We start from the raw sequence: 27,893 nt of genomic DNA, 5'->3' as shown, positions 1-27,893 counted from the left end.
CGAGGGATCGCGAAGATTTCCTGATCGTATTATTATCAAAATAATTTTAATAAGCATTTTGAAATCCGTTTCCGAAATATGCAGTGCAGTGAATATGGTTATGGTTATTATGCACATGCGCATCACGCATATGCGTGGTTGTTGGCTTTTTCGGGAATCCTCGACGACACCTTTATTGAAAACCTCATAACGCTACATCAATATAAAGTATGGGAAGTCAAAATGGATAGACAAAACCTTCATATATCGTTTTTTCAATCATACTTTGACTGTTGCTGTTCAATAAAGGCCGTAGCTAACTTATGTTAGGTTCAAAAGACTGTAAATCTTACGAACAAAATAAATTTTGATATTGGCATTCTACGCTTTCCTTTGATTTTCAATTCAATGTTGTTTGACCACATTAATAAATAAAGGACATAGTATTCCATTAAAATATTTCTGAGACATCATTTCATGAGGATAAAAATACTGTCGTTCTGAAAATTAAAATTTCTTGCTACGCAAAACTCAGGAATTTTATCATACCCACATATCATGCTTTCTGGCAGGAAAAGAAGGTAAATACACCACCAATGTAGCAGTAGCAGCAAGTTTGCTTTTATTATTTACTAAATGAATCATATATTCTTTTCCTATAAGAGCATAAACCAAACAATTTGCTTTATTTTTCTTTCGAAAAAATCAAGAGGTTGCCAACCATGCCAGTAGATAAACCACCCAGCTACTCTAGTACTGCCACTTCCAATCAGTTACCTTCCACTGAATTTGATTCTAATTCATCTCATTCAACTTCTCCTCCAGAATATGTACAAGTTACGGCGCCTCCTCCAGCTTATCGCTCGAGTCCGAGAATCGCTAGAAATATGGGGCCCTTTGGTATCCAAGAGGAGGATCCTATGGTTTGGGGAAATGAGCTCGATAGAATTTCAAACAGTATCACAAGAAGTGCCATTTACCAAATTATTATGAAAGAGCCACAAAAACCAATGACAATAGAAAAGAAGATCAAACTGGGAGCGTATTTACTTGCAGTGGTTATTTTCATAATTATCTGTGCTTATCTCTTCTCCAACACTTCATCTGGCTCTAAAAAAGGAAGCCATCAGCCTACAGAAGACTATGAGACTGATGATGATTTTATTCAATTCTCAACGTGATTACAGATACATTAATTGTGGAATCCTAGAAGGAAATTCCTAAATTTGAGTATTCATGGGCTCAACCACCCCCAAATCAGTTAACAACGTCTGTTAACGAATGGATAATGATTTTGCTTCAGACCACTGAACTACATAGCGTCCAATAATTATTCCTTTCCTTATTTTTGTTGATCAATATATACTATAATAATTATCTTTCATTAATATATTTAAGACGAACTATCTATCAAACAAAAATAGAAAAAACGTCATTGCCGGCAAAAATGACAATTTAAACAATAGAATAGGAGCCGAAGAAATAATGTAATAACAGAAGGAAGAGCGATTTGTTTGTTTATATACCACGCCCAATAATTTGAAAATGTCCAACCGTACTCGGGAACTACCAAGAATATATCAAAGTAATAAATGCATCAAATTCTCGTCATCCGGCTACTTTAAGAGCGAGTTATAAAAATACATACTTGCTATTACTTGTAACCGTAGTTCAGTTACGTAGCTTATGTAAAGGAAGTTGGAATATATTTAGTAATTCGTTATACCGCAATAAGATCTCATGGAATTTTGAGGCTCATACTATTGCAAAAAAAGGAATACTGATTTTATATTTAAAATACGCACTATGCTTCAAAATGCAAAACAAGCCAAAAATAAATGAAACAAATAAACAAACCAAACAAAGGGGCTCAAGTAAGAATATTTATACACTGAATATTATCAAAAATGAAGTACGCGAATTAATAGGAAGAATAACAGAAATAAAATCTCAAGACATCGGAAAGTTGAGAAAAAATGACCCCCATAAATATACATAAATAAAATAAAATAAAAAAAATCATTATATACCAGTAGCATTCCCATTATTGTTATTACTACTATCATTGCTGGTATTGTTATCATTAATAGTCCCGAAATTTCCAAAGCTATTAGCGTAGAAATTATTGCCCAATGCTCCGTTGGACCCAAAGTCAACACCCATGAGCAAGTCATTCCAAATATTATCGTTCAAAGTCCAGTAGGAATAGGATTCTGGCTTGCCTTCCAAGTTACAATTAGCCAAGGCATCGGAAGTAGTCAGGAGCATGTCCATTGAGGGTTTGAGAGGAACATTTGAGGGATTTCCATTAACCAGGGCTGCTGCTGCAAACATTCCTTTGTTATCCCCATTATTTTTCCCAGCAGCGGTAGAAGCAAGTCCATTATTTGTTCCAGTAGGCTGGTTGATACCAACGTTATTGGCCGTCCCACTATTATCAAACAAGAAATCAATTAGATTTATGTTATTAGTGGCGCTGGCGGTTCCCATGTTTTCTCTTTCCACTGGAGAGCGCACAACACCATCAGCCAGCGAGCCTTCAAATCTGCCATTGATAACCGGAGCATGAGCATCAGGATTGGCGGTGCTAACAATTCCCCCAACAGGTGTTCCAGTTTGTGGCAGATTAGTAGCATTGGAATCAACAATCCGCATAGTAGCAGATGCAGGATTTGTATTGAAGACTGGATCATTGTAAATATCCCTGAGGGATTGCCTAGGCAAGTTGGAATTGCTGCCCAATATAGGGAACGCGGCGTTAGTATTATAAGATGCTGAAGATGATCTATTAAATTCGAAAGGATTTGGTAAATTTTCAGCACCTGCATGTTCCGCGGCTGGTTTTTGGGGTGGTTGTTGATAATGGTTCACAATACGGCGGTTGTGAGGCGACCATAATGCAGCGTGTGTTAACGGTCTAATATCCGAAGGATTCATTTGGGAGTTAGCAATCAATTCATCGTTAATTTCTGGGTCATACGGTTTTTGATTATCAAAATCATTGATATTATCACTAGTGATATTATACTTGTTCTGTAAGGTTTCTTTGACTTGTGTCAGATATGTCTGTAATGCTAAGATCAAAACTAAGCGAGATTTGGGTAGAAAATAATTGTATGGATAGCTTTTACTAACATTATAGTTTATCTCAAGAAAGTCATGAATGTTAGTAAGAAGCGTATCTGGCAAAATGGCCAACTCGGAGAACTTAGGTCCCATCAAAGATAAATATCTTAATCTAATCAACATCCCGCAAATATAGAAAATTCTTGTCTGTGCTATTAGTGGTAAAGATGCTACTTGTTCGTAAGTAAGTTTCTTGTAGCACATGATTCCTTTAATGCAACTATTGGCACAGTTCCCAATGGCAGCAATCATATGTGTTGAAAATTGTATTTGGTTGTTGTTTTTACTATCAGCAGAGTCATCTTTGTCTTTATCGGCAGAATTTGGTTTAGCAGTTTTCCCAACGTTATTGTCACTAAGCAACACTCTATGCAAAGATGGTTCGAAAAGGTAAGCTTCAATTGAGTAATAATACATCAAAAAGCAATGATCATCTTCTGGAATTTGCCTCTTAACTTGAAGTAAAGAATTATACAAATCAGTAATAATGTATCTGCTTCTTGCATCATTGACATTGAAGGGATCAAATTCAGAGCGGTGCAAAGTTTGATACACTTTTTCAAAGCAACTATGCATCTTGGCAAAAATCGCCAATTTCTTATAATTGTTGTGTTTTTGTTCCTCAGTATGAACCAAGATTTCATAGCATTCTTCTAAGTATGAAGTCCATTTCAGAGCACTTTCTCTTTTCAAAAACATGCAAAATGACAAATTTGTAACATAAACTGTCAATGCTAATTTCCGACTATGGAGAGACTGGGAAACATCACTTAATGGGGCCCTCTTGACAATATTTTCTATTTTTGAAAAGTAATAGGTAAGCTTTCCGCTCAACCCAAGATCTTGGGCCATGGAAACACAAAGCGAGTTCACAAGATGATACCTTCTATGTTGAAACAATTCACCTGAGTCGTACCAAATACACATCAACAACATACTTTGTAATAACTCAATAGATTTACTACCAACGATCAAAACCTCATGACTAAGAATCTCTGTTGCTTTGATAACCAACTGAAGGTTAACATGTACTTGTGTGCTTGGGATAATAATTGAAGAAATCGCAAGGATAACAATAAATAAAAATGGAGATTTCCTGCGGAATTCCTCAATATCAAAGTTTTCGTCAACAGTGAGCTGCGAAGTACTGTTATTATCATTATTAGACTCATCAAATATAGACACGACTGAGAATCGAGAGTACATGTGTGTCATGTATAAATTCAATCTAGATCTCACTTCCTCTGCCGTCAAGAGCCCCTTACCAATAACATCGGTTTCCGCCAAATAATCAACTCTTAAAATCGCCTCACGTTGCTTACCGATTGATGAGAATGTAGAAGAAACATTATAATATTTCTGTAAGTTGATGGAATTGATCGATCGAAGTTCAGAGATCAAGTTTTGCTGAGTTTGACAGTTAAGGATGTATGAAGCATGTGCTTGCTGTTGTTGGTAAAAATTGGGAAGAAAGTGATTATTTGCTTGTTTGATGCTTTGTCCTGACTGCATATTGGCTGTGGCTGTTGTATTGTTAGGCTTGATCTGAGAATCATCGCGAACGGCTGAGGTGACAGAAGAAGCGGCTGAAAGGTTCACCGCATTTCCAGACTTCTCCAATGTATTCGAGACTTCCTCATCGGGCAGAGGAGTATTTATTATAGAAGAAATAAGTGTTTTACCTGCATTAGTTTTGTTGAGATCTGGCGGTGATGGAATAGATGATTTGTCTTGGATATCACCAGTCTCCAGAGGTAAGTGTAAGGCCGTACGATTTTTAGAATATGATAGACTTGAGATCACTTCATCCTTCTGTCGTAGCTCTTCCATCAACTTCTTAATCTGTTCTTCATATTGAGGGATAGTAGCATTCAACTTTTGACGTTTCTTGAGCTGCTTAGGATCAATGATACATTCTTTGCCTGATTTCTGGCATCGTAAACAAGGCTTGTCAGGGTCTTCTTGAATACATTTTACTTTTGACTTGTGACAAGATACACAGGCGACGGTACGATTCCTCGGGTTAGAAGGGTTCATCGTGGCATAATTAGGCTAAAACAACCTTTGAAAAGACTGTATGTGATATCTATCTCCTTGTCAAGATGTTTGATTCCTTTATGATTTTTTTTTTTTTTTCTTTTTCCTTTTTCGTGTAATTTTTTTTTCTTGGTGCAGATTGCCACTGTCAAAACCACTTTGTGATATTTTAGCATTAATATTAAGGCAGAGAAAATCAAGCCCTACCAATCACAGGACCAGGCTAAATGTTCTCGGTAATAGACGTTTTTAGGATCCTTGGGGGTCTTTTGCTCTTGAATTCTGTATTTTCGTGGTGGTTCACCTCTTCAACCACTTGGGGATATGAGGGCCGGTATTTGGACACGCAGTACTACAAATTCCAGTACAACACCTTTCCCAAAGGCCAAATAGAGCTCACGATAGATGAGCTCATGCTCTATAATGGATCCGACCCTGGCTTACCAATATATATCGCGATTTATCACAAGATATATGATGTCAGTGCCAGCCGATCACTTTACACCGCTCCTTTGGGGAGATACCTGATGATGGCCGGTAAAGAATCTGCAAGGATGTTGGCTACGGCTTGTATAGGAAAAAACGATGAATTAACCAGTGATTTACGAGGACTCGATGAAGAATATGCCATGGGCGAGATTTTTAAATGGCAGAGCTATTATGAAGGAAAATCTAAATACTGGCAAGTGGGATATTTGAAAGATGGTGATGAGGTTTGGAAGGATAAAGAAATTCCTTCGCCATGCACAAAACCACTTAAAATTCCGCAAAATGTGGGAAGCCTTCAATAATAGAAAAATTGGGTAGTAATTATATACATAAGTTGTGGTCGCTTTTATGTAGTGCGGAGCTTAACACCCATATATGCGAAATTATGCTCAGCGGAAGCATGCTCCTCTTGAAGTTCGATATTCCTTCATCCTATTTCTAGACATTATTGGTGTTATATCATCAGGATATTGTACAATATTATTAAATGTTCCAGGTCAGAAGGGAACTGGAGCCTAGTTGGTTTTTTTGCCAACTTTTCATAGCCTGAGACAGGTACCTAAAAAATAACTGAGCTATTCCAGAAAGGGCAAAATGAAGCCCTATGCATTGCTGTTTTGGTTCGACTTATTTTCTCTTGCTTTTCTTATACTTTTGTAGATGCTCATATCCAGGCTTCAAAGATTATCAGATAATTGGGAAACAAAACCATTCCATTACTTATCCATCTGCAAATATTATGACTTCCAAAATAGATTCAAGACAAAGATCCATACAAAAAAAAAGTTGCTTCATATATTCAGTTATGACTCAGAACAAAGAATGAAGACAAAGATGACAAGCACAACAAGAATAAGGCTTCATCAATTACCCTTAATATTTTTCAGTTCCAATATGAGGGCAGATCACTTCTCTCTGAAAGCTCTTTTTTCTAAAGCCTTCAATTATCTGATGTTGCAACTGACGTTCTTACTCTTCTCCTTCGGAATAATAGCGTCAAATAATAGTGAATAATCTTAGCTTTTAATAAGTTACGGAATTTTCTCACACTTTTTGAACTGGCGAAGCTTAGATGGCTTTCTATTTTATTTCAAGCATTTCCCAGTATAATAATGCCTCCAGAATCTGAATTTTCTATTGGATGATAAAAATGCTTTTGCAAGGCCCAAACTTCTCAGAACATTAATGGCTTGGGCTTTTGGTATTGAAATCTGCGACTGTCTAGTAAACTTCAATTTCATTCTTAAAAGCCTCTACTTTCTTAATGTAATATCATGCAAAACTTGTTGGGGTGCATAGCCTTATGTATAACATATTCGGATTTTAAATGTCCCACACATAAGTTATGGAGATATTCAGACGTATAATTGACATCTAGGATTTTCAAAATCACATAGTTCATGACTTGCAGCTCTATGCCACATTACTTGATAATTATAATTTCATTCTGTATTTTAGTACTTTCAATATATTCTCCTATCTGTAATGTTTCGATCTGAAATCATTAATCGTCACTTTTTGGCACTCTTTTTAGGTCATGGTACAATGTAGTATACAATGCAGTATGATTTTCATTCATATTGAATATCAATTGATTTGATTATAATAATTAATTTAAACTCATACGTCTTTCATGTTCTCTTTACAAAAAGGCTGAATTACACTGTATCATTATGTTGAATATACTGTAAGATCAGAATAGACAACAGCAAGCTTGAGAAAACCAGTTAGAGGACTCTCATGAAAATCTCAATTTCAATTTAACAGTGATTACGCCTCCTCTTTCTGACTAGCCTGCGAAGCCAGGATTAGAATTTCGTTTACATAGCTTATGGTATGGGGCGACCTTTTCGGTGAGGCTCAACATTTGAACCTTTATTATTAACGAATATATAAATATTTACAGAAGCTGTTTATCAAGGTTTAGTCTTTGATTTCGCCAGCATCAGAAACGGTGACCATAGCTCTTGGTCTACCGGATTGGGACCCAAGGGCTTCCAACTTCTTGACACTTTCAAAGTTTTCATAAACAACGCCAAAAACGGTGTGACGGCCATCCAACCATGGACATGGGACAGTGGTGATGAAGAATTGGGAACCGTTGGTGTTTGGACCAGCGTTGGCCATGGACAACAAACCAGCTCTGTCGTGTTTGATGTCAAAGTTTTCATCAGCAAATCTGTCACCATAGATAGATTTACCGCCGGTACCATTACCTCTGGTAATGTCACCACCTTGGATCATGAAGTCTGGGATAATTCTGTGGAATGGAGAGCCAGCAAAACCAAACCCTTTTTCACCGGTACACAAGGCTCTGAAGTTTTCGGCGGTCTTTGGAACGACTTCATCGAACAATTCAATCTTGATTGGAGCCAATTCGGTTTCACCAACCTTTGGTGTAAGGAAAACCTTCTTACCGAAAGCAGAACGGGAAGTGGAGAAGAAACGGGCTTGTTGACGGGCGAGTTGCTTGAACATTTTGTGATGGTTGAGTGCTGTGGATCCATCCACCAAAGGATTGTTACGGAGGAAATTTCACCAAAGAAAAATCGTCAAAAGTTCAATGAAAAATTGCGATTACGTCAGCACAGTCAATAATTATGTCAGCTCTTGTAACGAGCATTACGTAATCGCTCAGAACTGCGATGACTTCAACAATTTTTTTTGGTTTTATCTTTCCAGATTCATCCACCAGAGCCAAATTCAACCCTGTCAAGCTGTTTTCCTCAAAAAAGCCATTACAGAACGTCTTGAGTACGTTTGCTAAGATGACAAATTTAAAAACCCCAACTGCTGGATCCCCTGCCGTCGCTGAAGCTTCCAAAAAGCCAAATGGCGCCGAGCTTTATGAGCTTATGAAAAGACCAACTAAGATTGTGGCTCCAATGGTAGATCAAAGTGAGTTGGCTTGGAGAATATTGAGTAGAAAGTATGGGGCCACTTTGTGCTACACTCCGATGCTTCATGCTAGACTTTTTGCCCAAGATAAGAAGTATCGTCTAGACAATTTTTGTTCGTTTGACGGTGATGCAAAGCTTGATCGTCCATTGGTGGTGCAATTTTGTGCAAATGATCCAGAATATTTACTTGAAGCTGCAAAGCACGTGGAAGATCATTGTGATGCGGTGGATTTGAACTTGGGGTGCCCTCAAGGGATTGCCAGAAAGGGGAAGTATGGTGCTTATCTTATGGACGAGTGGGAACTTATTCCGAAATTAATTGGTACCCTTCATGAGAACTTGAAAGTGCCGGTTACCGCCAAAATAAGAGTCTATCCAAGCAACTCTAAAAATGCCAGTACTGGGCCAGGACAAAAAGTGGCAAACGGAGCAAATGATGAAGATTTTGACAAGGAGAAAACTTTACAATATGCGAGAATGGTACTCAAAGCCGGGGCGCAAATTTTAACGGTCCATGGAAGAACCAGAGACATGAAAGGTCAAATGACTGGGGTTGCAAATTGGAACATTTTGAAGTATTTGTATGAAGAGCTATCTAAAGAATTCGAGGATATTGACAAGAAGTTGATTTTTTTTAGCAACGGCAATATTTTATACCCAGAAGATATCCAGCGTTCCTTGGACTATATTGGATGCCAGGGAGTAATGAGTGCTGAGGCTAACTTGTATAATCCAGGAATTTTCCTGAACGTATTCCCTGAGGGCACCAGTGAAGAAGAAATCAAGGAAAGGCAATTTCCAAGAGTAGATAAGATTGCTCGTGAATATTTAGAAATCATCAAGTCTGTGCAACCGGAATCTGTGGCATCCAAGCACGCAATCAAGGCGCATTTTTTCAAACTTTTGAGACCATTTGTTGATGTTCATAAAGATATTCGTCAGAAGATTGCCACAACATCCGTCAAAGGACCTTTGGAAGATTGGGAGGCGATTGTAAGGGTAGTGGAGGAAACTGTGTCCAAAATATTTGAGGATCCAGAAATCCAGGATAAAGATAAGATCATCATTGGACCAAAGGAATGGTGGGGTGGTAGTTACAAAACTATTCCATATTGGAGATGTCAACCTTATTTTAGAAAAGTTGATGGTAAGTTGGTGGTTGAGGATATCAAGGAGAAAAAGTTAACTAATTTGGAAAACGGGTTAAAGAGAAAGCAGGAAGACGGGGAAGGTAACGAGGAAGGATCCAAAGATTGTAAAAAACAACAAACGACCAAGACCACTGCTTGAGGTATATTTTTGTTCGATTGATTTACCCCTTCTGTTTTGTCACTTGCATATTTTTTTTCCTTATATAATGGTTATAGAACCAAATATTGTTTTGTATATTAGAAATTTAAACACTGAATATTATTTGTCAGGTTGTCCTATAATTATGAGACCCCAATTGAATTGTACTCGCTTTCCGTTTTTTCTTCTCTCTCTGCCCCTATACTGTTTAACAAAATCACAATCAGGATTTCCATACATGTATTGATGGGTTTTTTTTTTATCCCAGAGTCGTTATTCCAATTGAATCTAAACCTAAATACCTCATATCACGCTGATTGCTTCAGTAAAAAAACAAAAAAACAACAACATAATCTTAAGAAAGGGATCCTTTAGACAAATGATTGAACATTGCAAAGGTACCACACAGTAACGAGTTTAACAAAGAACCCTTCAGCTCACAAATTATTGACTAATTATGTATCAAATATTTAGCACTAATTTCAAAAAGTCTTGATTTTGTTTTTTTCAACTCTTCACTGGAGCTATCTTTTCATCTAGAGCATAATTCGCTGTGAAGAAATTTACAATTATGAGTTTATACTTTATCAGCTTATATCAAATCTATAAGGCAAATAATAATAAATAATATGGATCATCAAATCATAAATAAAACAAATAAGAAATAAAAGGCTTGAATCAACCGAAAAAAAGAATAAAAAACATATGCCAATTAAATGAAATGAAAATGAAAGAAAAAAAAAAAAAAGAGAAAAAATATGCACAGCTAAGTGAAATGAAATACAACAACACAAGATTAAAAAACTAAACCCACTGAGCTTTTGGAGACTTTTCCCTTCATAAGATTTTTTCTATAATTTATATTGAGAGCATCTTTCCTTGCTCCTCTATTCTTATTCAATCTTTTGAAGTTGTTTTGGGCAACAGTGTAAGCAACCCTTTTAACGAAAAGCTCTACCACTTTGCCCCTGAATTCAAAAGTATCCCACAATGCCCTTTTCACCACAGCATAAAGTCTCTTTTGAACTTCTATTGGTCTTTTGTTCCAAGTTTCCTTTGTTGGCTTTCCACCGCCAAGGTGAATTAATTGGGTAATGGCTCTGGAAACTCTATCACCATTGATCAAAATGTCCAACCTGTTGGCGATCTCTTCAACGATCAATTCAATGGATGCCACCACCGTTTGGCATAATCCAAGGATATCAGAAAGTTTTTCTCTAGAAGTGTTGTCGTAGACATAGAGCTCACCACACTTTCTGGTACCTTTGAAGTACCTATGTTTAGCAAAGAACGTGTTTCTCTCTTCAGAAATGGTTTTCCCACCGATTCCAATGGTTTCAGTGTAGCCTAAGTTTGAAAATAACTTTTTGCATTTCAATGAGAACTCAAGAGCAACTATCATGCCGTAGTAATCTTCAGGTCTAATACCGTATTGACTCTCCTGATAAAGAAAATCGTAATCACAGAAGAAGCTTTCAAGTAAATGAGATGGGAAGCTTCCTAAACAGACATCTCTGAACTTTTTTGGGTTAGATTTAGAATATAGCTCGATGCTCTTGGATGATCCGGGAACAATACCTGGAATAGGGTGTTGTTGATGGTATGCCCTGGCAATATTGACAATGGTATTCTCTTGATCACCGACCACAGCACGAACTGCACCCAATTGCTTTTCAGAACCACCGCGACGATCCCTTGAACTACTTTTGGTAGATTTAGCGTACTTTGGTGCCGAGCATGGACGACGTTGAATTTCTACTTGTGTAGGTGCCGAGTAGTCAGTCCTATGTGTTTTAACGACATCCACGGATAAATTATTGTTTTCCTCTGACTCAGCAGAGGCGACATTCAAAGATGAAGCATCTTCAAAGTTGTTTGGTAACTGAGGAAACACAAGACCATAATCCATGAATAAGTCTTTTGGGGTTGAGATTTCAAAAGATGAAGACATCTCATCATTAGATGAGTATTGAGGGTCAATACTCTCAGTTTGATCTGAGATCCCGAAAAGCTCAAGAAAGGATTCATCTCCCGAACTTGTGTTTTGTTGATCATCTTTCAGCTCCATAGACAGAGGAGGAGTAATTGAAGAGTCATTTGGAGTAGATTTAGAGAATGAGTTTGCAAATAAAACAACATTTTCTTGAAAACTGTTTTGCATCTCCAAAAAATTGATTTCCCTTTCGAAAATCTCATCAAACGATAAATCTGCTTCTGAAGAACTGAACATATTGGAGTCAAACATATTATCAGAAGTAGGGTAGGCTTGCTTTAAGATGAATACCAATAGACTCAAAGGTAATGGAAGAAGAAAAGATATCTTTAAAAAGTTATGAATTTGGGAAAAACTGCCTTCCTTATATATTGTCTGGAACACCCATCTGAGATTTATTTTTTGCTCAAAGATCTAAAATGCTTTGAGAGCAATTTAGCAAAGTTACTTTCTGCTAAATCACAGTGTTTTGAGAGCAAAAGAGCAATTATACTCTTAGTTTATAAATAATTAAACGCGGCTTTATTTTATTCAAATATCTATAGAGAAATTACTACACTTCTGTTGTAAAAGCGGCTCATGGTATGAATGAAAGCAATATTTTTCGTTGAGAAAGGACTGACCATGTCAATAAGCTCAATGAGAAACTGAATTTGATGAAATATATCAAACCATTATATTTTTTTACATGATTTTATTCAGTGGTTACGGAGGTCCGTGATTCGGACATCTTGTAGATGAGCATATCTGATGCTTATGCATGTTGGAGTTGCGCAGCAACATTTCATGCAGATGTGTGAGTGACACAAAAGCAGCCTTCCACTAGATCAGGATGAGGGATTACAACCAATTTCCACAAGATCCAAGAATATGAAAAAAAAAGTAAGTGTAAAAGTGATTAATGAACTCCAATGCTCTGAGATCTATCGTCCAGTAAGTTTGGATAAACTTAGCAATTCAAGGCTCACAAAATGAAAACCAAACAACACCACCTAATTTTATAATTGATAATAGTCTACTGGGGGAGACTGAAAAAATTGAGGAAGCCTATGGCATTTCAATATTAAATGGTAATCTAATACTGCGCAATGAAGATAGGTTTTCTCCCCTAGAGAGTACTGGCGCTCTTTCTGGTCCTGGAATAAAAATCATACAAGAGTTTCTTCTTTGCTGATTCATATTCACTTTCGATTTGATATATGAGAACGACTTTAGGGAGAAGTGAAATAATAAAAGCACCCAATAAAATGGGCTTTTCATTATCGGACGTCTTTGATTTAGCAAATGATATTATTATTTATCTTTCATGGTTGTTTTAAAGTATATTTAATATGTTCTCATTGCATTTATTCCCGTTGATCCAGACTAATAAATGGTTATTATTGAATCAGAAATTAATGAAAGTTCAATTAATTTCTGTTTCATACGGTTGGCGACGCAAAATATTGGTCTTACCGCCTAGATTCCGGGCGTTTTTCAAGCACCTTAAAGGAAAATTATATACATTAATATTCTATAACACAAGTGAAAAATCCAAATCCAAATTTACTTCTGCTCATTAACTTGTATCATGTTCTCGTTTTATTTATCATCTTTATATTAATATGCATGCTATTACTTTTGGTTAATAATCGTTCTTACAATAACGAACTCCGACCTTAATCAAGCCATGAGGGATTCTTCTGATTCTTTAAGAGCCATACTGTGACACACAACGGGCCAGACCAATAATATACTCACTTATCTCGTAAATAATATTAAAAAAATCATGGTTCATATTTTCCGTCATTTGATATATTTTCTTCGACGGAAAAGCCAATAGAAATGGAAAATTCCACTGGTTGGTCACCTTTAGCAGGGTAATCGCCTATTGAAAACTATACTGGGTAGCCCTATTTGTCCTTTATGTGAGCATCAAGAGAAACTATGAAGCTTCATACTCGCAGACAGGGACCTGGCAGAAATAAAGAGCTCTAAAATCTTTGATGACTAAACCTTTTTTAATGTTTGTAAGTGTGATTTGCTGAGAAACTATTGGGTCATTATAAAAGGCCCCCCAAAGTATGCGTTAATGGTTGGAAGTGATTCATCTAGAATATCGATCCTTCTAAAACACAATGACTAAAATGAGTCCTACAAAAACTTTATGAAACAGAAAGAAATCATTTGCCATATCGTGTGAGAGGATATTACCTATTCATTATTAGTATCCGATAAATGAATATTTTGACACTTCTGATGCCTCACACGTGACAAAAGAAGAAAAACCCGGTCAAAGCGGCTAGAAACTCTCTCTTTTAACATTTCTTCATTATTTAATGATTATTCCTCTTATTTATATCTATTTGTCATTTTGTTTTTAATTATAATTTACTACCATATACCATACAAAATCTTCCAACAATGCTGAGCTCATTGGATCGCCTTAGGCAGGAAGAGCAATCTGTTGATGAGCGCTCCCCATTATTGGTGACCAGACAATCTTCAAGCCATGACACAATAATAGACAATGAACCCAGCACTAATGATGATGATGATGATGATGGCGAGCAGATAATAACCCAGGAGGGAAAGATCAATCATGATATAGTGCTACGAAAGCTCGTGGGATACAGTATTATTGCGATTTTGTTTTGCTTGGCATTCAACTTGACATTTCTTCCCAGAACTTCGTTATCTAGAGACTTAAAACGGATACACTTTGACAAGATTGTGAAATCCGATTTGAAACGAATTTATTTGAACTCTTTCACCCAAGAAGACTCTCACCTACGTAAAGAAATGTCGAGGAAGCTCGCGGGAATCAATGGGAATCAGAACGGAGAAATGGTGGAGTTCGTGATGGAGGAATTGGTAAAGGCAGGTTATAGTCGACATCAAATATTAGTGGATCGCTACAGCGTGAGGTTGGATTATCCAATTATAACTGAGGTGGAGTTAATCGATGATGAGGGAGAATCATTATACAAGGCATCACGGCTACCGGAGGAAGTAACGCTCCATGTGCCTGATTCAGAAAAACAATACATTACGGGAAAGTTTGCCTTTGCGAATTATGGCACTTTTAAAGACTTTAAAAATATGAATGATGCAGGAATAAAACTATCAGGATTAGTTGTGGTGATGAGAAGCGGGGAAATTCCTGATGATATCAAACTAGCAAATGCCGGCAGAGCAGGGGCAATCGGAGCGGTATTGTACAATGATTCAACAAAAACTGAAAAAGACATCATAACTAATCCTAATAATGAGTTAGGATTATTTCCTGATGACTTTGCAAGTTCATCTTCTACTACAAGCTTCGATTCTCGGGTTTATGTGATCCCTTCCATTACTATTAGTGCTTATGATGTTGAAAAGATTTTACAAAATGTCAATGGTCAACATCAACTAGGTTGGTCAACTGGTGAATTGGACCATTTCGATTACTCCAGCGGTGTCTCGCCTTTCCAAATGAACTTGATAAGTATCAAGAGCTCTACCAATACTAAGCTAAAAAATGTGATTCTCAAAATTCCGGGAATATACAATGATGAAAAAATTTACGTGGGGACGAAAATGCACTCAATCACCGACTCCTCAGCATCTTCCATCGGCATACTTCTAGAAATCACCCAGAAGTTCTCCAAATTATTGAAAATTGGTTGGAAACCATTAAGGGATATCAATATGGTATTTTGGGATGATGCTGATGATAATACCATCCACCCCACCGTTGGCTCGAAGGAATTCGCAAAACGCCATGCCAAAGAGATTCAGAGCCAAGTGGTTAGCTATTTGAACTTGGAGAATATTAAAGGTCCTGATTTTTCGGTGGAATCTAATTGGTTATTGAATTCTATGACCAGTCATGCCGCCCAGCAAATTTCATACAATAATACTGCGTCACTTTGGGATCATTGGGACCTTGAAGAAATCTCTCCGATTAAAGATGACCTGGATTGCTCGATATTCCAAAACCTTTTAGGGATACCGAGTGTCAATTTGGGGTTTGGTATAGGTAATGTGAATGATGATCTAGTCTTTGACAATCATCTTAATGCTAATTTTGAGCAGTACGGGTTAATGAGCAAATTTTTGGGATTGCTAATATTGAATATTGATGAGAGAGATATCATGGGATTTAAATTTGAAGGATTAGGAACCAACATGAGAAAGAATTTCAGAAAGTTAATGAAAGAATTCCACCCGATTTTACAATCTTGGAAAGATAGAGAAATTGATGAAAAATTATGCGGCTCAAAAAAGTTGTACTCAAATCATTGGTACAACTTACCAAATGCTTATTATTCGACTTTTGGCGAATTATTGAGGCTTGCAGGAGAGGCAATATTTGAATTCCAAACTTTCAGCCGCGATGCCGATATGGTGCTTGAAAATCTACAAGAGCAGATCACCGATGATTATCCATGGTTCAAGTTTTACAAAAAATTGTCATTATTGTTCAAGATCAAGATCCATAATTCACGGTTGAAGAAATTTGATCAACAATTTTTAGTGGACGATCCAGTGTTAGCAACAATTTACAAGGACCTTCACACCACAGATCAGTTCAAGTACTTGGTGACCGGCCCATTAAATCATAATGATCCTGTGGTATTGCCAGGGTTGACCGAGGCGTTGATGAACCAGGAGTTTGAGGCAGTGGTTAAGTGGTTGATTATTATTATGGACAGTTTAGATAAAGCGATGTATATGATTTAGAATATGTGGGGATTTACAGTGGCTTACAACTAAGAATGGAATGACTCTACTGTCTATATCTTGCTATTTATTTTAGGACAGAAGCCCTTTTGGAATATATAGTGGACGAGGGGCCTCCACCCTAAGCATAATCATCTTTTGTCCTGATATGCCTCGCTGCATGTGAAGTCTGAGTATCGCATTTGTTATACGACTGTCACATTTTATCAACGATAATTCTATACTATAGTATTAGGAAATCCATTATTGATAATTAACCTACCATATATAATTTTAATCGAATTTGAGATGTTTGGAGAACTGAAAGTCATTGAAAACACATTGATAATCTTGATTAGAGCATTCGGAAAACTGAAATAGTGTTGGTATTGTTTTGTGAAAAAAAAAAACAAAAAAAAAAACCAGAACATTGTGGATCAAGGAGTTAACGGGTAGAATTTCAATAGCTGAAAGGATGTTTGTCTGAAAAAGTTCTCCAAAATATGGCCCAATAAAGCATAAGCGCGAATTCATTGAGGATATCGGAATTTGTTTTATTTTAATCACCTGGATAATCATCTGCTATGGAATACCTATTGCTCAGGTTGGATTGCATTTTTTTATAGTATTGTAAACCGCCTTTACTCTTTAGAAATATAGCATAAAATTTATTATGTTGCATGTCCTCTAAATACTGTATATATATCTACTTTGTTTTTCTTTTTATCGTCTGCCATAGGGGTCGCTTTTCCTTTTTTACGGTCATTTTGGAAACTGGTTCAGTTAGTAATATAATAATACCACGGTTGAAAAAAAAAATGAAAAAAAAATAAAAGAATAAAAACTTAAACATAATATACATAAATAAATAAATAAATCAAATGAAAAAAAAAAAAAAATCAGAAAAAAATTTGGAATGCGACAGTGAACATTTTATAAACGGTAACCAATATTTAAGAAGCAGCAAATGAAATTTTGGGAGAGAAAAAAAAACGGAGCTATCAAGTTGAGAATGATACGAGTGGGTATGTACTTAGGCATTAATATTTCAATTTTGCAATCAAAAATATAAGTAACATTTGGCCAGACAAATGTAATTGCAAGAAATTTCTTGCATGCCTTAAGGCAAATTGAAAACCATTTGTTCTTTTCAACCCTTTTTCAACGAAATTTTTCATAACAATAGTAAACGACCCAATGGAAAGACAATGTCACATAGTGTGATGAAAGAAACAATTATGATGGTTTGTGGTGATAGATAGAAAAACTACCCATTTCTTTTCATACCACATGCAGTTTGAATGAACACATTCTAATAATAAAAAGAACAAAATAAATAGAATCCCAACTAATCAAGATCCAAGAATCTCTTTTGCTTTGAAGTGGTAGCTGTTGCACTGATATAAGGAGTTTTCACTTTCTTTGATGCTGCATAACCTCCAGTAGCACTACCCAAAGCACTGGCGTGGTTGATAATAGAGACCTTGGTATACGACCAGCCTGGGGTAAGAGTACTTTCCTGATATGCTGCCGACAGAGGAGAGGTATAATAAGTAACGGCACTAGTAGGGAATTTACGAGACCAGGTGGAGGCAGTGACGGTGGAACCAGGCTGCATTTGCATTGGGGCAAATCTGTAGATCCCAGTTTGTAAAGTGTAGATAACACTGAACGAGGCACTGACATCCATGGTGGCGGTGACTGCGGTGGAGGTGGAGGTGGTGATATCGGCTTGGGCAGAAGGAACACTATCAGTGATTGCACCGGAAGGTTCAGTAGTCCCGGTCATTCCTGAGAGAGTGAATCTTCTGGTGTAATGGATGGTGTGCCCATTAGAATATACGGCGTATATTTGGATGTAGTAAACCCCATCGGCCCCTGCACTGGCAGGAATCAGGGCAGTATAAGAGTTACTGGTGATGGTCTGACTCTCGGCAATGGTTTGAACAGCAGTAATTTCACTACTTGGGCCGGTACAAAGGACAAAGGTGTAGCTTACGACATCGGATACTGAGGGAGAGGTACCATCGTCGATCCAAGTGATGTCGACACTGACAGTGGATCCTGAAACAGTGAAGGTCTTGCTGCTTGCAGGTGTTGAAATCGACACATCTGCCTTGGAGGTGTTGATGAGTAGCAAGAAGACAAATAAGATGGAGAATAGAGAGGATATCTTTGAAAGGATCATATTATTATTGTTGGATCAAGAAGGGGGATCAGACACTTGGCAGGAATTGAAAAAAAAATTGACGAATTATAAAATCGAAAAAGTGGACAAAGTGGACACTTTAACCAAATTGGATGAGTACGGTATGGAAGCCAAACGAATGTATTGAACAGAAATGGGTCTGGTGAAAAAAAAAAATAACGAATTGCAAAGGGAAATATCAATATAAATATGAATAAGAAGAAAAGTTTCGAAAGATTTTTTTTCTTTTTTATTTCTTTGCAGCGCCACGACGCCTTCAGGGTGACACACCCCTTGTAATTTCCGATTTAGGAAAAAGGGATGGTCACGTGAGTGTGCATGGTTATGCAAGGATCACAATACGGTATAATCTCAAACAATATATTAATGTAGGCAAAATATCACCAGTCTTTAACAAACTTCCACACAGTCAACTCCTCCCATCCTGCCTTTCTTATGAACACTCTTTCCACCTTCCACTCTACTCCTTTTAGCCTCATTTTCTGTTTAAATTGCTCCACCACCTGTTCTGGCTTATTTCTCGCACAGAATAAAATTAATGCCATCCCAGTATCTGATAGGATCGAATCAAGATTATCCAACAACCTCCAAGTAGTCTCCATCCCATCAGCACCTCCACAAAGTGCAAGATCCACCAATAAATCATTGATTTTATCATCATCATCTTTCTTATCTTGAGTCAATTTAACAATATCCGGGACTTCTTCACTGGGGACGTACGGGGGGTTGAACACCAACAAATCAACACATTTTCTAGCCAAAGGCCCCACCAAGTCACATTTAATTGTATCAAGCATCCCAAAGTCCGTTGGTTTTTTCTTATTGAGACCGTTGGTTTTTATCGAGGTAGCACAGGCGTAATCATTAACATCAGTAGTCAAATAAATGGCCCGGTCTGGCCCTAGGATGTTTTTTTGGATGAAAGTGGTGATGATCCCAGTTCCTGTACCTATTTCCACACAAATTGGGACCTTATTAGGAGAATGTGTCGTCGATCGAGTATTGACAGGAAAATACCAATTAACGAGATCTTGTCTAATTTCTTCTAGGGTGTCTAACACCACATAAGTGTCTTCTGAAGGTTCGTAAAGCTTTTCAAAATCGGCATCATATAGAGGAGTAGCAAACATATTCACAAAGCCAAACGGAGAATCAAAGAAGGCTAATATATGAATGAAGTGAAATCGTTCAATTTTTTTTTTCTTTGATGGATCCATGGGAACGGAACCCTGAGCAGGAAATAATCACCCGGCCATCTTATTGAACGGACGATGGCAAAACAGTTAGATTATTGCAATTATCATCAAATCATCAAACAATTCTTTGGATATCGTTGGCACCAATTGTTGATAAAATAAATAATATGCAGATCGTTGTTAAGGTGAGTTTCAATATTTATTTTTCATTTTTTTCGTTTGTTATTTTTTCTTTTTGATTGGGAAAAATTGGATTTAAAATAACAATTGACAATAACGCTATAATGATTTCATTTAATATATCCCATTAAATATACTAACCACCATCTATTCAGACCCTTACTGGCAAGGAAGTCACCCTTGAAATCAAGCCTCAAGACACTGTGGAAAGTGTCAAGGAAATCATGGAGGAAAAAGAAGGGATTCCTCCATTGCAACAACGGTTAGTCTTTGATGGTAAACAATTGAATGATGCCCAAACCATGGATGACGCCGGGATTTCTGAAGGGTCTATTTTGCATTTGGTTTTGACCTTGAGAGGGGGTTGTATGTAATTTTTGTATTAGATGGGGTTTGGCTATTTGACAGACGAAGAAGTGGATGTGTGTGGATCATTTATCTATTTAGCTATAAAGCACTCTTAGGATTATTATCTATATACGGTGATTGAATATATGGTAGAGTAACCATGATAAATCCAAATTGTTCCTCATGTCATTTTTTTTTTTTTTTTTGGCATGAGAAATATCCTACATAGATGATAAGGTTCAAATTTATAATATAATATTAGATCAATAATATACAATTTGTAAGGTTCTTTACTGAATCATCATTTTTCATACACATAATACAATATTTTCATTGAATTGATTTTTCATGGAACCCAATGAGTTAGTCCGTTTAACCGTTAATTCACACATACGCCAACATGTTTCTGACTTTCTCTCTAACTTCGTAGAATAAAGTACACGCACTTCCTTCCACAACAAAATCACCCTCACTGATTTTCCGAATACATATCTTATTATCAATGACCAAGGTACCTTCTCCCTTGAATTCTGCAGTATGGTTCACCCCAACTTCATTAAAGGTGGAATAAAAATCTTTAAGTTCCTTGAGTCGAATATCCCCAATGGCAAGCGGGGTATGACGAATATTCATAAGCTGTGATGACGCTTCAGAAATCGCTTTAAGACCCATTCCATTGTTGATAACCAAATCTTTGGTTTTTGATTCTGCTTCTTTATTATCAGAAGTAACATCCTTCTCCTCCTCATTCTCCTCTCCCTCTTTTATCATTTTGACATCCCCTTCCTTATCACTGGTCGCAGTATCAACTACAGATGCTTTGGCATCGTTTTCCTCAATCTCCTCGACATTAACCACGGTCCCAATAACCTGAGCAATACTAAACCCACCACTAATCTTTTGCCATTTCAAATGCTCCATGATCGAATCATCCAATAAGATTTCAAGTGCGGCTACAGAGTCATCAATCTCCACTTCTTGATTGTTTTTCACCTCCACCACGTCAAATAATTTCTGCAAATTATTCGATTTTGACGATTCATAACCGTTTGGACGACGACGACGACTAATACTCGTGAGTTGTTTAAAAACATTGGCGGTATTGACATCACTGGTCATATCACTAAGTAGCAACAACTTCCGTGGCTTAAGTGAAGGAATAATGAGCGACAATGAACGTAAATCCACAAGTCCTGCCAAATCAACAAATACAAGCCCACATTTGGTGTAGATCGATAAATTCTTGGAAACTTGACGACGAGGCTCTCTTAAAGCATCCAAGGCAATCAATTCATCAGTCTTGTTGGTTTTGTCTTTCTTTTGTTTGAGAGCATTTTTCTTCGAAGACAACGAATCCTGACCAAACTTCCGTTTTTCTCCAATTTTATTGTCCAATCCTTTCCCGTGACGGAAATCATATTTTGAATCTTTTTTGGCAAAGTCCGCAGGATTAATCACTTCTCCATAATCATCATACTTGAGCTTTTTTGGAATGTATGGGAACATCCGATTTTTCCCTTTGGAGTTCCGAACATCGATATCTAATGGTAAATTTTCTTTTAAATTTTCTTCTTTTTCTTTAGTTTGTTTTCTTGCCCGTTTTGCCCGCTTCTGGGATTCATCATCTCCATTTGCTTCATCTTCATCATCTTCATCTTCATCATCGTCATCTTCTGCCAAGATCTTCTTGCCATCGATTTTAAGTAAATTCTCATTATTGGTCCCAGTTTCCGCGGCTGCTTCTTTTTTCTGCTGTTTTTCCAATTTTACTTTGTTTTCTTTATCTTGTTGCCGTCTGGCTTTTACGGCTTCCATATATTGTTCTAATTGGGCCCCTACCAAATATTCTTCCTCGATTCTCTCTAAATGCAACGTACTTTGGTAAGGAACCGCTATACCGTCTTCTATTTTGCCATTATTTCGTTCTGCCGCCGCGGCTTCCCAGTATTGATACAACTCATGTGCTAATGTGCCCTTTTCTGCTCGCTCAGTCAATAACACTGTAGTGGTAGGATCATTACATAATCTAGTGAATGATTCAAATGCTGGAGACCCACTTTCCAAACCCTCACCACAACAAAACACCACTTTGGAACCTTGAAGCTTTTCCAATTCATGATGATCAATAATAGTAACCGTGGACGCGGCGTACGGTGACTTACCACGAGTATGCCATTCTTTAGTCACTGTTGGGGACATCCATTCTAACATTGAACCTGCCTGAGTCAAGGATTTCGTTCCTGTGCGGGCAAGCAAATACACTTGATACGGCATGAATCGAAGATGATCATCAATCAAATGGACAAGCTCGAGTAATCGAGATCCCAAAGAAATCGGAAGCAACACTGTACCAGAATTCTGTAATGTGGCATCTACCATATTTAAAAACTTTTCCACTCTTTTGTTGTAAGATAATGACGATCCAATCATTGCCGAAGTGATCATCACCGATGGTCTTGACAATAATGGCACCGGGTTACCATTTTCTTGCAAGATTTTCGCACCTTCAAGGTACGAGTCCTTAGAATGGTTCCAAGCTGGAGCATAAATGATTTTTTCACTGCTTTTATTGAATAACCAAATGATACCCCCAAGACTGTGTCCAGCATTGATCGCGGTTATCGTTATGCTATCTTGCTTTCCTTTAAATATTGTCGATTGGTTATGTTTGATCAACGTCACCGAATCAAACGCCTCTTCAATATCTGCCATTTCAAGTTGGTAATCTACTACTGGCCCCACAAGACCCAGGACTCGATAACTTTCCATGGTTTCAATTTTCCCAAGATTGGCCACTGGAGCGGTGGTGTATACCGGAATACTCCTCATAGCTCCAGGATTTTTTTTGTATAAGTAGGCAAATGCCCCAATGAAAGGCATGGAGGCATGAGAGAGGAGAATAAGATCAATAGAGTTAAGAACAGACTCAATATGGGTGAGGTCTGAGACAGTATCCCATCCAGGGTCGGCGAGCACCCTTATGTCGTTTTGGAAATTGAACAACGACGCCCGGATTCGTGCGTTGTCTAGCTGCTCAGGCGGCACCAAAGATGTGAATTCAAACATTCCCGGGATATATATAATATTGACAGGGTTTTGTTATCTGACAATACCTTTTCGGCTTCTGATAATCACTAAATTCTTCTTCTTCTTCTTCTGAGATTTCTATCGTTGTTTTTTCTTGCCGGGTGACACTCCAGCACCACGGGCCATTGGAACATAAACAAAAGTAAACACAGACTCAAATTATCTCTTATTGATGGTATTATTATTGTTCGTTATCAATGTTCTTCCCTCAAAGACCCGGTAGGGCCCCATTACGTTGTTCAGTGGCTGTCTTTAAAGCCCAAATATTCCCGGCTGTCCTGGTCCAACCACAAACCCCTAGTCAAGAAATTAGTTGGAACAATGCAGTGGAATGGTTGAACAACTTCAATTTCCATGAAATTCCGAGCGATGAGGTGCAAATAAGTTTAAAGAATTTGCTGGAATATGAGTCGGAGGTGCTTGAAGTATATTTGACCCTGATGAGACGGCATTTTTTTCAGCATGAGGTGGAGAGTTTGAAGTATTCAAATTCCCAGGTGACAATCGACGAGAATCAAACGGTACAGATTATCCATAAGATGAGAGACCTCAAGAAAAAGTACTTCTTCCCTCTTCAATTTATAAAATTACGAGAATCTAAATTGGTAACGGTAGATCAGGTATTAAACGGATTGTTTGCTACAGTGTTGTTAGATGAAACCCTGACGATCACCAACGAAGATCCCAAGAATTACAATGCAATGATATTTGTAGAGAATTTGAAACATTTATTCGGGAACTATTTCTATCATAATGATGAAACCATGTTTAGTAACATTATGAGCTTAGTAGAGATTTTGGTGTCGGCTAACATGGCCAATGCCGTCAAATATATCGTGGCCATCGTCACCAAACAAATGGTCAAACAGAAGATCCAATGGTTCGATGTTGGAAAATGGGATGAAAAAATATTTACCGTAATATCCAAGGACATAAAAAAGGGAAAAATGAAGAGACTATTAGATTGTTATATCTTCTGCGGAGATGATATCACTAACGAGAACGTGGCTGAGGAATTGGATTCCATTATTGGCGATGAGTTGCTAAAACTACGAATCGACGAATTATACGAAATTGTCGGTGATTTTCCTAGATCATCACCGGCTTTGGAGGAAATCAATGATTTTATCAAGACCCCGGCACAAAGATCGTATCTTGTTAGCACTTTTGGCGATGCTGTGAAAAAGAACCTACTACATCCTGGAGCTACAACAATTTCGATCATATCGTTTTATATTTCAATGATCAAAAGTTTGTTGATTGTTGATCCAAAGGGAGTTTTATTAGATAGGGTCTGTCGTCCAATTAGACGATATCTCAAGGAAAGGCACGATACTATCAAGTTTATTGTGAGTGGATTACTTGATACTGAAGATCATAATCATAAACTCACACAATTATCAGAAGAATTGAAGAAAGCAGCAGAACAGAAAATAAAGACCACCAGTATTGTGGTGGATGAAATGAATGGCCAAGAATTGTACACGGAAGAAAGCCTTGATTGGGCCCCTGACCCCATTGATGCTTTGCCTGATTTCAAGCGAAACAAAGTCGGGGACATTATTGAAGCGGTCACTTCATTATTTGACTCAAAGAATTTCTTTATCAATGAATTCATCAAACATTTCTCTCGACAATTGATCAACATTGATTATGATATTGACATTATCTTATCGAAATTGAACTTACTCAAGGCAAAGTTTGGGAATAGCAATGAATTTGATAGCTTAGATGTTATGGTACGCGATATTATTGAATCTAAAAATATTGACTCGTTCATTCAAAAGCAGGCGCTGGCGCAAGCTTTCCGTGGTGCAAATTTCCATTCTACCGTGTTATCTTATTTGTTCTGGCCTAATGATTTAGTTAAAGTTAATCAAGGGGAATCAGTCGGTTCAGGAAGGCTGACATCGTTCATTCTTCCGACCGAAATTCAGAAATTGTATGATGATTACTCTGAGAAATATTCGGAAATAAAATTGGGAAGACAGTTGAAACCGGTACACAATCTTGGGAAAGTAACGGTTGAGCTTGAATTAAAAGATAGGGTGAAAAGCTTCCAGGTGACCCCTGATGTTGCCATGGTAATTTATCAATTCAATGATGATGTTCAGACATTAGATCTTGATCAAATCACTGAAAAATTACAAATGGATAGTTTTATGGCAAGAAAAGCTTGTAGTTATTGGGTCAAAGAAGGGATTTTGGAAGAAGTTGATGATGACGAGTATCGAGTATTGGAAACTGAAAAGAAGTCAGGACAAATTCTCGATGATAGGCTGATCATGGCCAAACCAATGGTTGAATCAGACGAAAAAGACCTGGATAACAAATTCAAAGAAATGGAGGTACTTTTCCCGTTCATCAATGGTATGTTGACGAATCTTGGATCAATGGAAGTCGCTAAGATCAAGAGCTTTTTAAGTATGGCTTTCCCTGCAGAATTGAATGTATCGTTCAATGAGGCTCAATTGGAAGAGTATTTGAATTTCTTGGTGGATGAGGATAAATTGGAGATGGTGGGCAATAAGATGTATAAATTGCGGCCTGCTAATTGAAATTTATAATGCTAATGCTAATAATAATCTACAGTATAATATTAATATAATCTACGATATATTGATATAATTTTCGATGTAAATTTGACGTTTATGCTCGATATAATCTGCGTGCATTGAGTAAAATCCCCCCTCATTCATTCAAAAAAAAAAACCCCCAAAATTTTGGATCACCAAACACCACTGATGATGACTGAGAAGCTCCAGTTGGCGGTTTTAATCCTAGTATATTTGGAAGGTCAATTGATTAATCTCTATTCTTTCTAGCCACTATTATTTTGATTTCCTCTGGTAGGAAATTCTGTTCTGATAGTCTCGCTATACACTTCTATAGCTATCTATTTCTATTGTTTTCTACTAAATCAAGATAACTATGAGTAATCATTGCGACTTCCCACCAGCAACTGTCTCGTTTTTGGATACTGATCTTTATAAGATCACCATGCATGCGGCCATCCATAAGAACTTCCCAGAAATCGAGGTCTGTTACAAGTACACCAACAGAACCCCGTCGATGAAACTTAACCAGGCCGCCATCGAATGGTTGAAAGTCCAGATTGGTCACTTGGGACAATTGCAATTCACTGCCGAGGAAATCGAGTACTTAAAATCCGAATTGGCATACTTGCCACAGGAATACTTCGAGTATATCAAGACTTTCAAACTCTATCCTGAACAACAAATCATCATTATTCATGCTACCGATGATGATTTCCAGCTCGAGGTCAAGGGTAAATGGGTCGATACCATCTTTTATGAGATTCTTTTGTTATCATTGATCTCCGAAGCATATTTTAAGTACGTTGATGTTGATTGGGATGTCAATGGTCAATACGAATTGGCCACTTCCAAGATTTCCCAACTCTTTGCCCACGGAATCCCATTCTCGGAGTTCGGCACCAGAAGAAGAAGATCATTCGATACCCAGGAGATTGTGGTGCGAGCTTTTGTGGATTATGCCAATCTTCCAGAAAACCGATCCAAGAAGAATCTTTTAATCGGTACCTCCAACGTATTGTTGGCAAAGAAGTACGGGTTAAGGCCTATCGGTACCGTGGCGCACGAGTGGATGATGGGGGTCGCCGCTATCACCCAAGACTACCCTAATGCCAATAAACATGCCATGGATTACTGGATCAAGACCGTTGGAGAGTCCCATGCTGGATTAGCATTGACAGACACTTTTGGTACTGACGCGTTTCTCAGAAGTTTCGTCCCACCGTATTCTGATTGTTACGTGGGGTTCCGCCAAGATTCTGGCGATCCGTTGGCGTACACCGACAAAGTAGCACGCCATGTATTTGAGGTATTGAAGTTACCACAATTCAGCAAGAGTATCTGTTTCAGTGACTCGTTGAATATTGAGAAGTGCATCAAATACTTTGATTACGCGAAGGCCAAAGGGTTCAATAGCAATTTTGGGATCGGAACAAACTTCACCAATGATTTCAAGTATAACAAGGCGCCATATGACAAAAGTCCACCTTTAAATATTGTCATCAAGTTGAAGGAAGTGAATGGCAAACCTGCCATCAAGATCAGTGATAACTTGGGCAAGAACATGGGTGATGCAAATACAGTCAAACAAGTCAAGGAAATTTTGGGATATAAGGAAAATGAATGGAGAGAAGGAGACGAATCTAAAAGATGGACTTGATTTGTATTTTTCCAATTTATTTATATTGTTATTTTTTTCTTTCTATCAATGGAACTTTGTCATTTATTGTTTTTTTTGTTCTTTTTTTGTTCTTCTTTAGTCTGTGATAATGTGTTATTTATCTTTTACGAAAGTTATGTATCTATTTAATGTTATGGCGT

The 27,893-nt window shown here is 37.4% G+C and overlaps 13 protein-coding genes across 13 annotated transcripts; 7 read left to right on the top strand and 6 right to left on the bottom strand. All coding sequences in view use genetic code 12, as the record gives it.

Annotated features, from left to right (window-relative positions):
- Positions 1-701: 701 nt before the first annotated feature.
- DASC09_004340 (uncharacterized protein) lies at positions 702-1,160 on the top strand (the record flags this gene model as incomplete). The annotated part of the gene is made up of 1 exon (XM_064994037.1): positions 702-1,160. The coding sequence occupies one exon, from the start codon at positions 702-704 to the stop codon at positions 1,158-1,160; it is 459 nt and encodes a 152-aa protein (XP_064850109.1).
- An 841-nt stretch (positions 1,161-2,001) lies between these two features.
- On the bottom strand, positions 2,002-5,142 carry WAR1 (War1p; the record flags this gene model as incomplete). Its single annotated transcript, XM_064994036.1, has 1 exon — positions 2,002-5,142. One exon carries the CDS (start codon positions 5,140-5,142, stop codon positions 2,002-2,004), a length of 3,141 nt encoding a protein of 1,046 aa, XP_064850108.1.
- Positions 5,143-5,369: 227 nt separating this feature from the next.
- DASC09_004320 (uncharacterized protein) lies at positions 5,370-5,933 on the top strand (the record flags this gene model as incomplete). Its single annotated transcript, XM_064994035.1, has 1 exon — positions 5,370-5,933. The coding sequence occupies one exon, from the start codon at positions 5,370-5,372 to the stop codon at positions 5,931-5,933; it is 564 nt and encodes a 187-aa protein (XP_064850107.1).
- A 1,621-nt stretch (positions 5,934-7,554) lies between these two features.
- Positions 7,555-8,109, bottom strand: CPR3 (peptidylprolyl isomerase CPR3; the record flags this gene model as incomplete). The annotated part of the gene is made up of 1 exon (XM_064994034.1): positions 7,555-8,109. The coding sequence occupies one exon, from the start codon at positions 8,107-8,109 to the stop codon at positions 7,555-7,557; it is 555 nt and encodes a 184-aa protein (XP_064850106.1).
- Positions 8,110-8,276: 167 nt separating this feature from the next.
- On the top strand, positions 8,277-9,821 carry DUS1 (tRNA dihydrouridine synthase; the record flags this gene model as incomplete). Its single annotated transcript, XM_064994033.1, has 1 exon — positions 8,277-9,821. The coding sequence occupies one exon, from the start codon at positions 8,277-8,279 to the stop codon at positions 9,819-9,821; it is 1,545 nt and encodes a 514-aa protein (XP_064850105.1).
- Positions 9,822-10,617: 796 nt separating this feature from the next.
- DASC09_004290 (uncharacterized protein) lies at positions 10,618-12,051 on the bottom strand (the record flags this gene model as incomplete). Its single annotated transcript, XM_064994032.1, has 1 exon — positions 10,618-12,051. The coding sequence occupies one exon, from the start codon at positions 12,049-12,051 to the stop codon at positions 10,618-10,620; it is 1,434 nt and encodes a 477-aa protein (XP_064850104.1).
- Positions 12,052-14,217: 2,166 nt separating this feature from the next.
- Positions 14,218-16,518, top strand: DASC09_004280 (uncharacterized protein; the record flags this gene model as incomplete). Its single annotated transcript, XM_064994031.1, has 1 exon — positions 14,218-16,518. The coding sequence occupies one exon, from the start codon at positions 14,218-14,220 to the stop codon at positions 16,516-16,518; it is 2,301 nt and encodes a 766-aa protein (XP_064850103.1).
- Positions 16,519-17,845: 1,327 nt separating this feature from the next.
- Positions 17,846-18,685, bottom strand: DASC09_004270 (uncharacterized protein; the record flags this gene model as incomplete). Its single annotated transcript, XM_064994030.1, has 1 exon — positions 17,846-18,685. One exon carries the CDS (start codon positions 18,683-18,685, stop codon positions 17,846-17,848), a length of 840 nt encoding a protein of 279 aa, XP_064850102.1.
- Positions 18,686-19,086: 401 nt separating this feature from the next.
- MTQ2 (S-adenosylmethionine-dependent methyltransferase) lies at positions 19,087-19,836 on the bottom strand (the record flags this gene model as incomplete). Its single annotated transcript, XM_064994029.1, has 1 exon — positions 19,087-19,836. The coding sequence occupies one exon, from the start codon at positions 19,834-19,836 to the stop codon at positions 19,087-19,089; it is 750 nt and encodes a 249-aa protein (XP_064850101.1).
- A 233-nt stretch (positions 19,837-20,069) lies between these two features.
- Positions 20,070-20,456, top strand: RUB1 (NEDD8 family protein RUB1; the record flags this gene model as incomplete). Its single annotated transcript, XM_064994028.1, has 2 exons — positions 20,070-20,087; positions 20,238-20,456. 2 exons carry the CDS (start codon positions 20,070-20,072, stop codon positions 20,454-20,456), a joined length of 237 nt encoding a protein of 78 aa, XP_064850100.1.
- A 358-nt stretch (positions 20,457-20,814) lies between these two features.
- On the bottom strand, positions 20,815-23,496 carry CFT2 (cleavage polyadenylation factor subunit CFT2; the record flags this gene model as incomplete). The annotated part of the gene is made up of 1 exon (XM_064994027.1): positions 20,815-23,496. The coding sequence occupies one exon, from the start codon at positions 23,494-23,496 to the stop codon at positions 20,815-20,817; it is 2,682 nt and encodes an 893-aa protein (XP_064850099.1).
- Positions 23,497-23,714: 218 nt separating this feature from the next.
- Positions 23,715-26,075, top strand: APC2 (anaphase promoting complex subunit 2; the record flags this gene model as incomplete). The annotated part of the gene is made up of 1 exon (XM_064994026.1): positions 23,715-26,075. One exon carries the CDS (start codon positions 23,715-23,717, stop codon positions 26,073-26,075), a length of 2,361 nt encoding a protein of 786 aa, XP_064850098.1.
- Positions 26,076-26,448: 373 nt separating this feature from the next.
- NPT1 (nicotinate phosphoribosyltransferase) lies at positions 26,449-27,732 on the top strand (the record flags this gene model as incomplete). The annotated part of the gene is made up of 1 exon (XM_064994025.1): positions 26,449-27,732. The coding sequence occupies one exon, from the start codon at positions 26,449-26,451 to the stop codon at positions 27,730-27,732; it is 1,284 nt and encodes a 427-aa protein (XP_064850097.1).
- Positions 27,733-27,893: the final 161 nt, after the last annotated feature.

The sequence above is a fragment of the Saccharomycopsis crataegensis genome, assembly GCF_037102585.1.
Source record: "Saccharomycopsis crataegensis DNA, jcf7180000000072, whole genome shotgun sequence".
NCBI classification, from domain to species: Eukaryota; Fungi; Ascomycota; class Saccharomycetes; order Ascoideales; family Saccharomycopsidaceae; genus Saccharomycopsis; species Saccharomycopsis crataegensis.
This window is presented reverse-complemented; position numbering and strand designations above follow the sequence as displayed.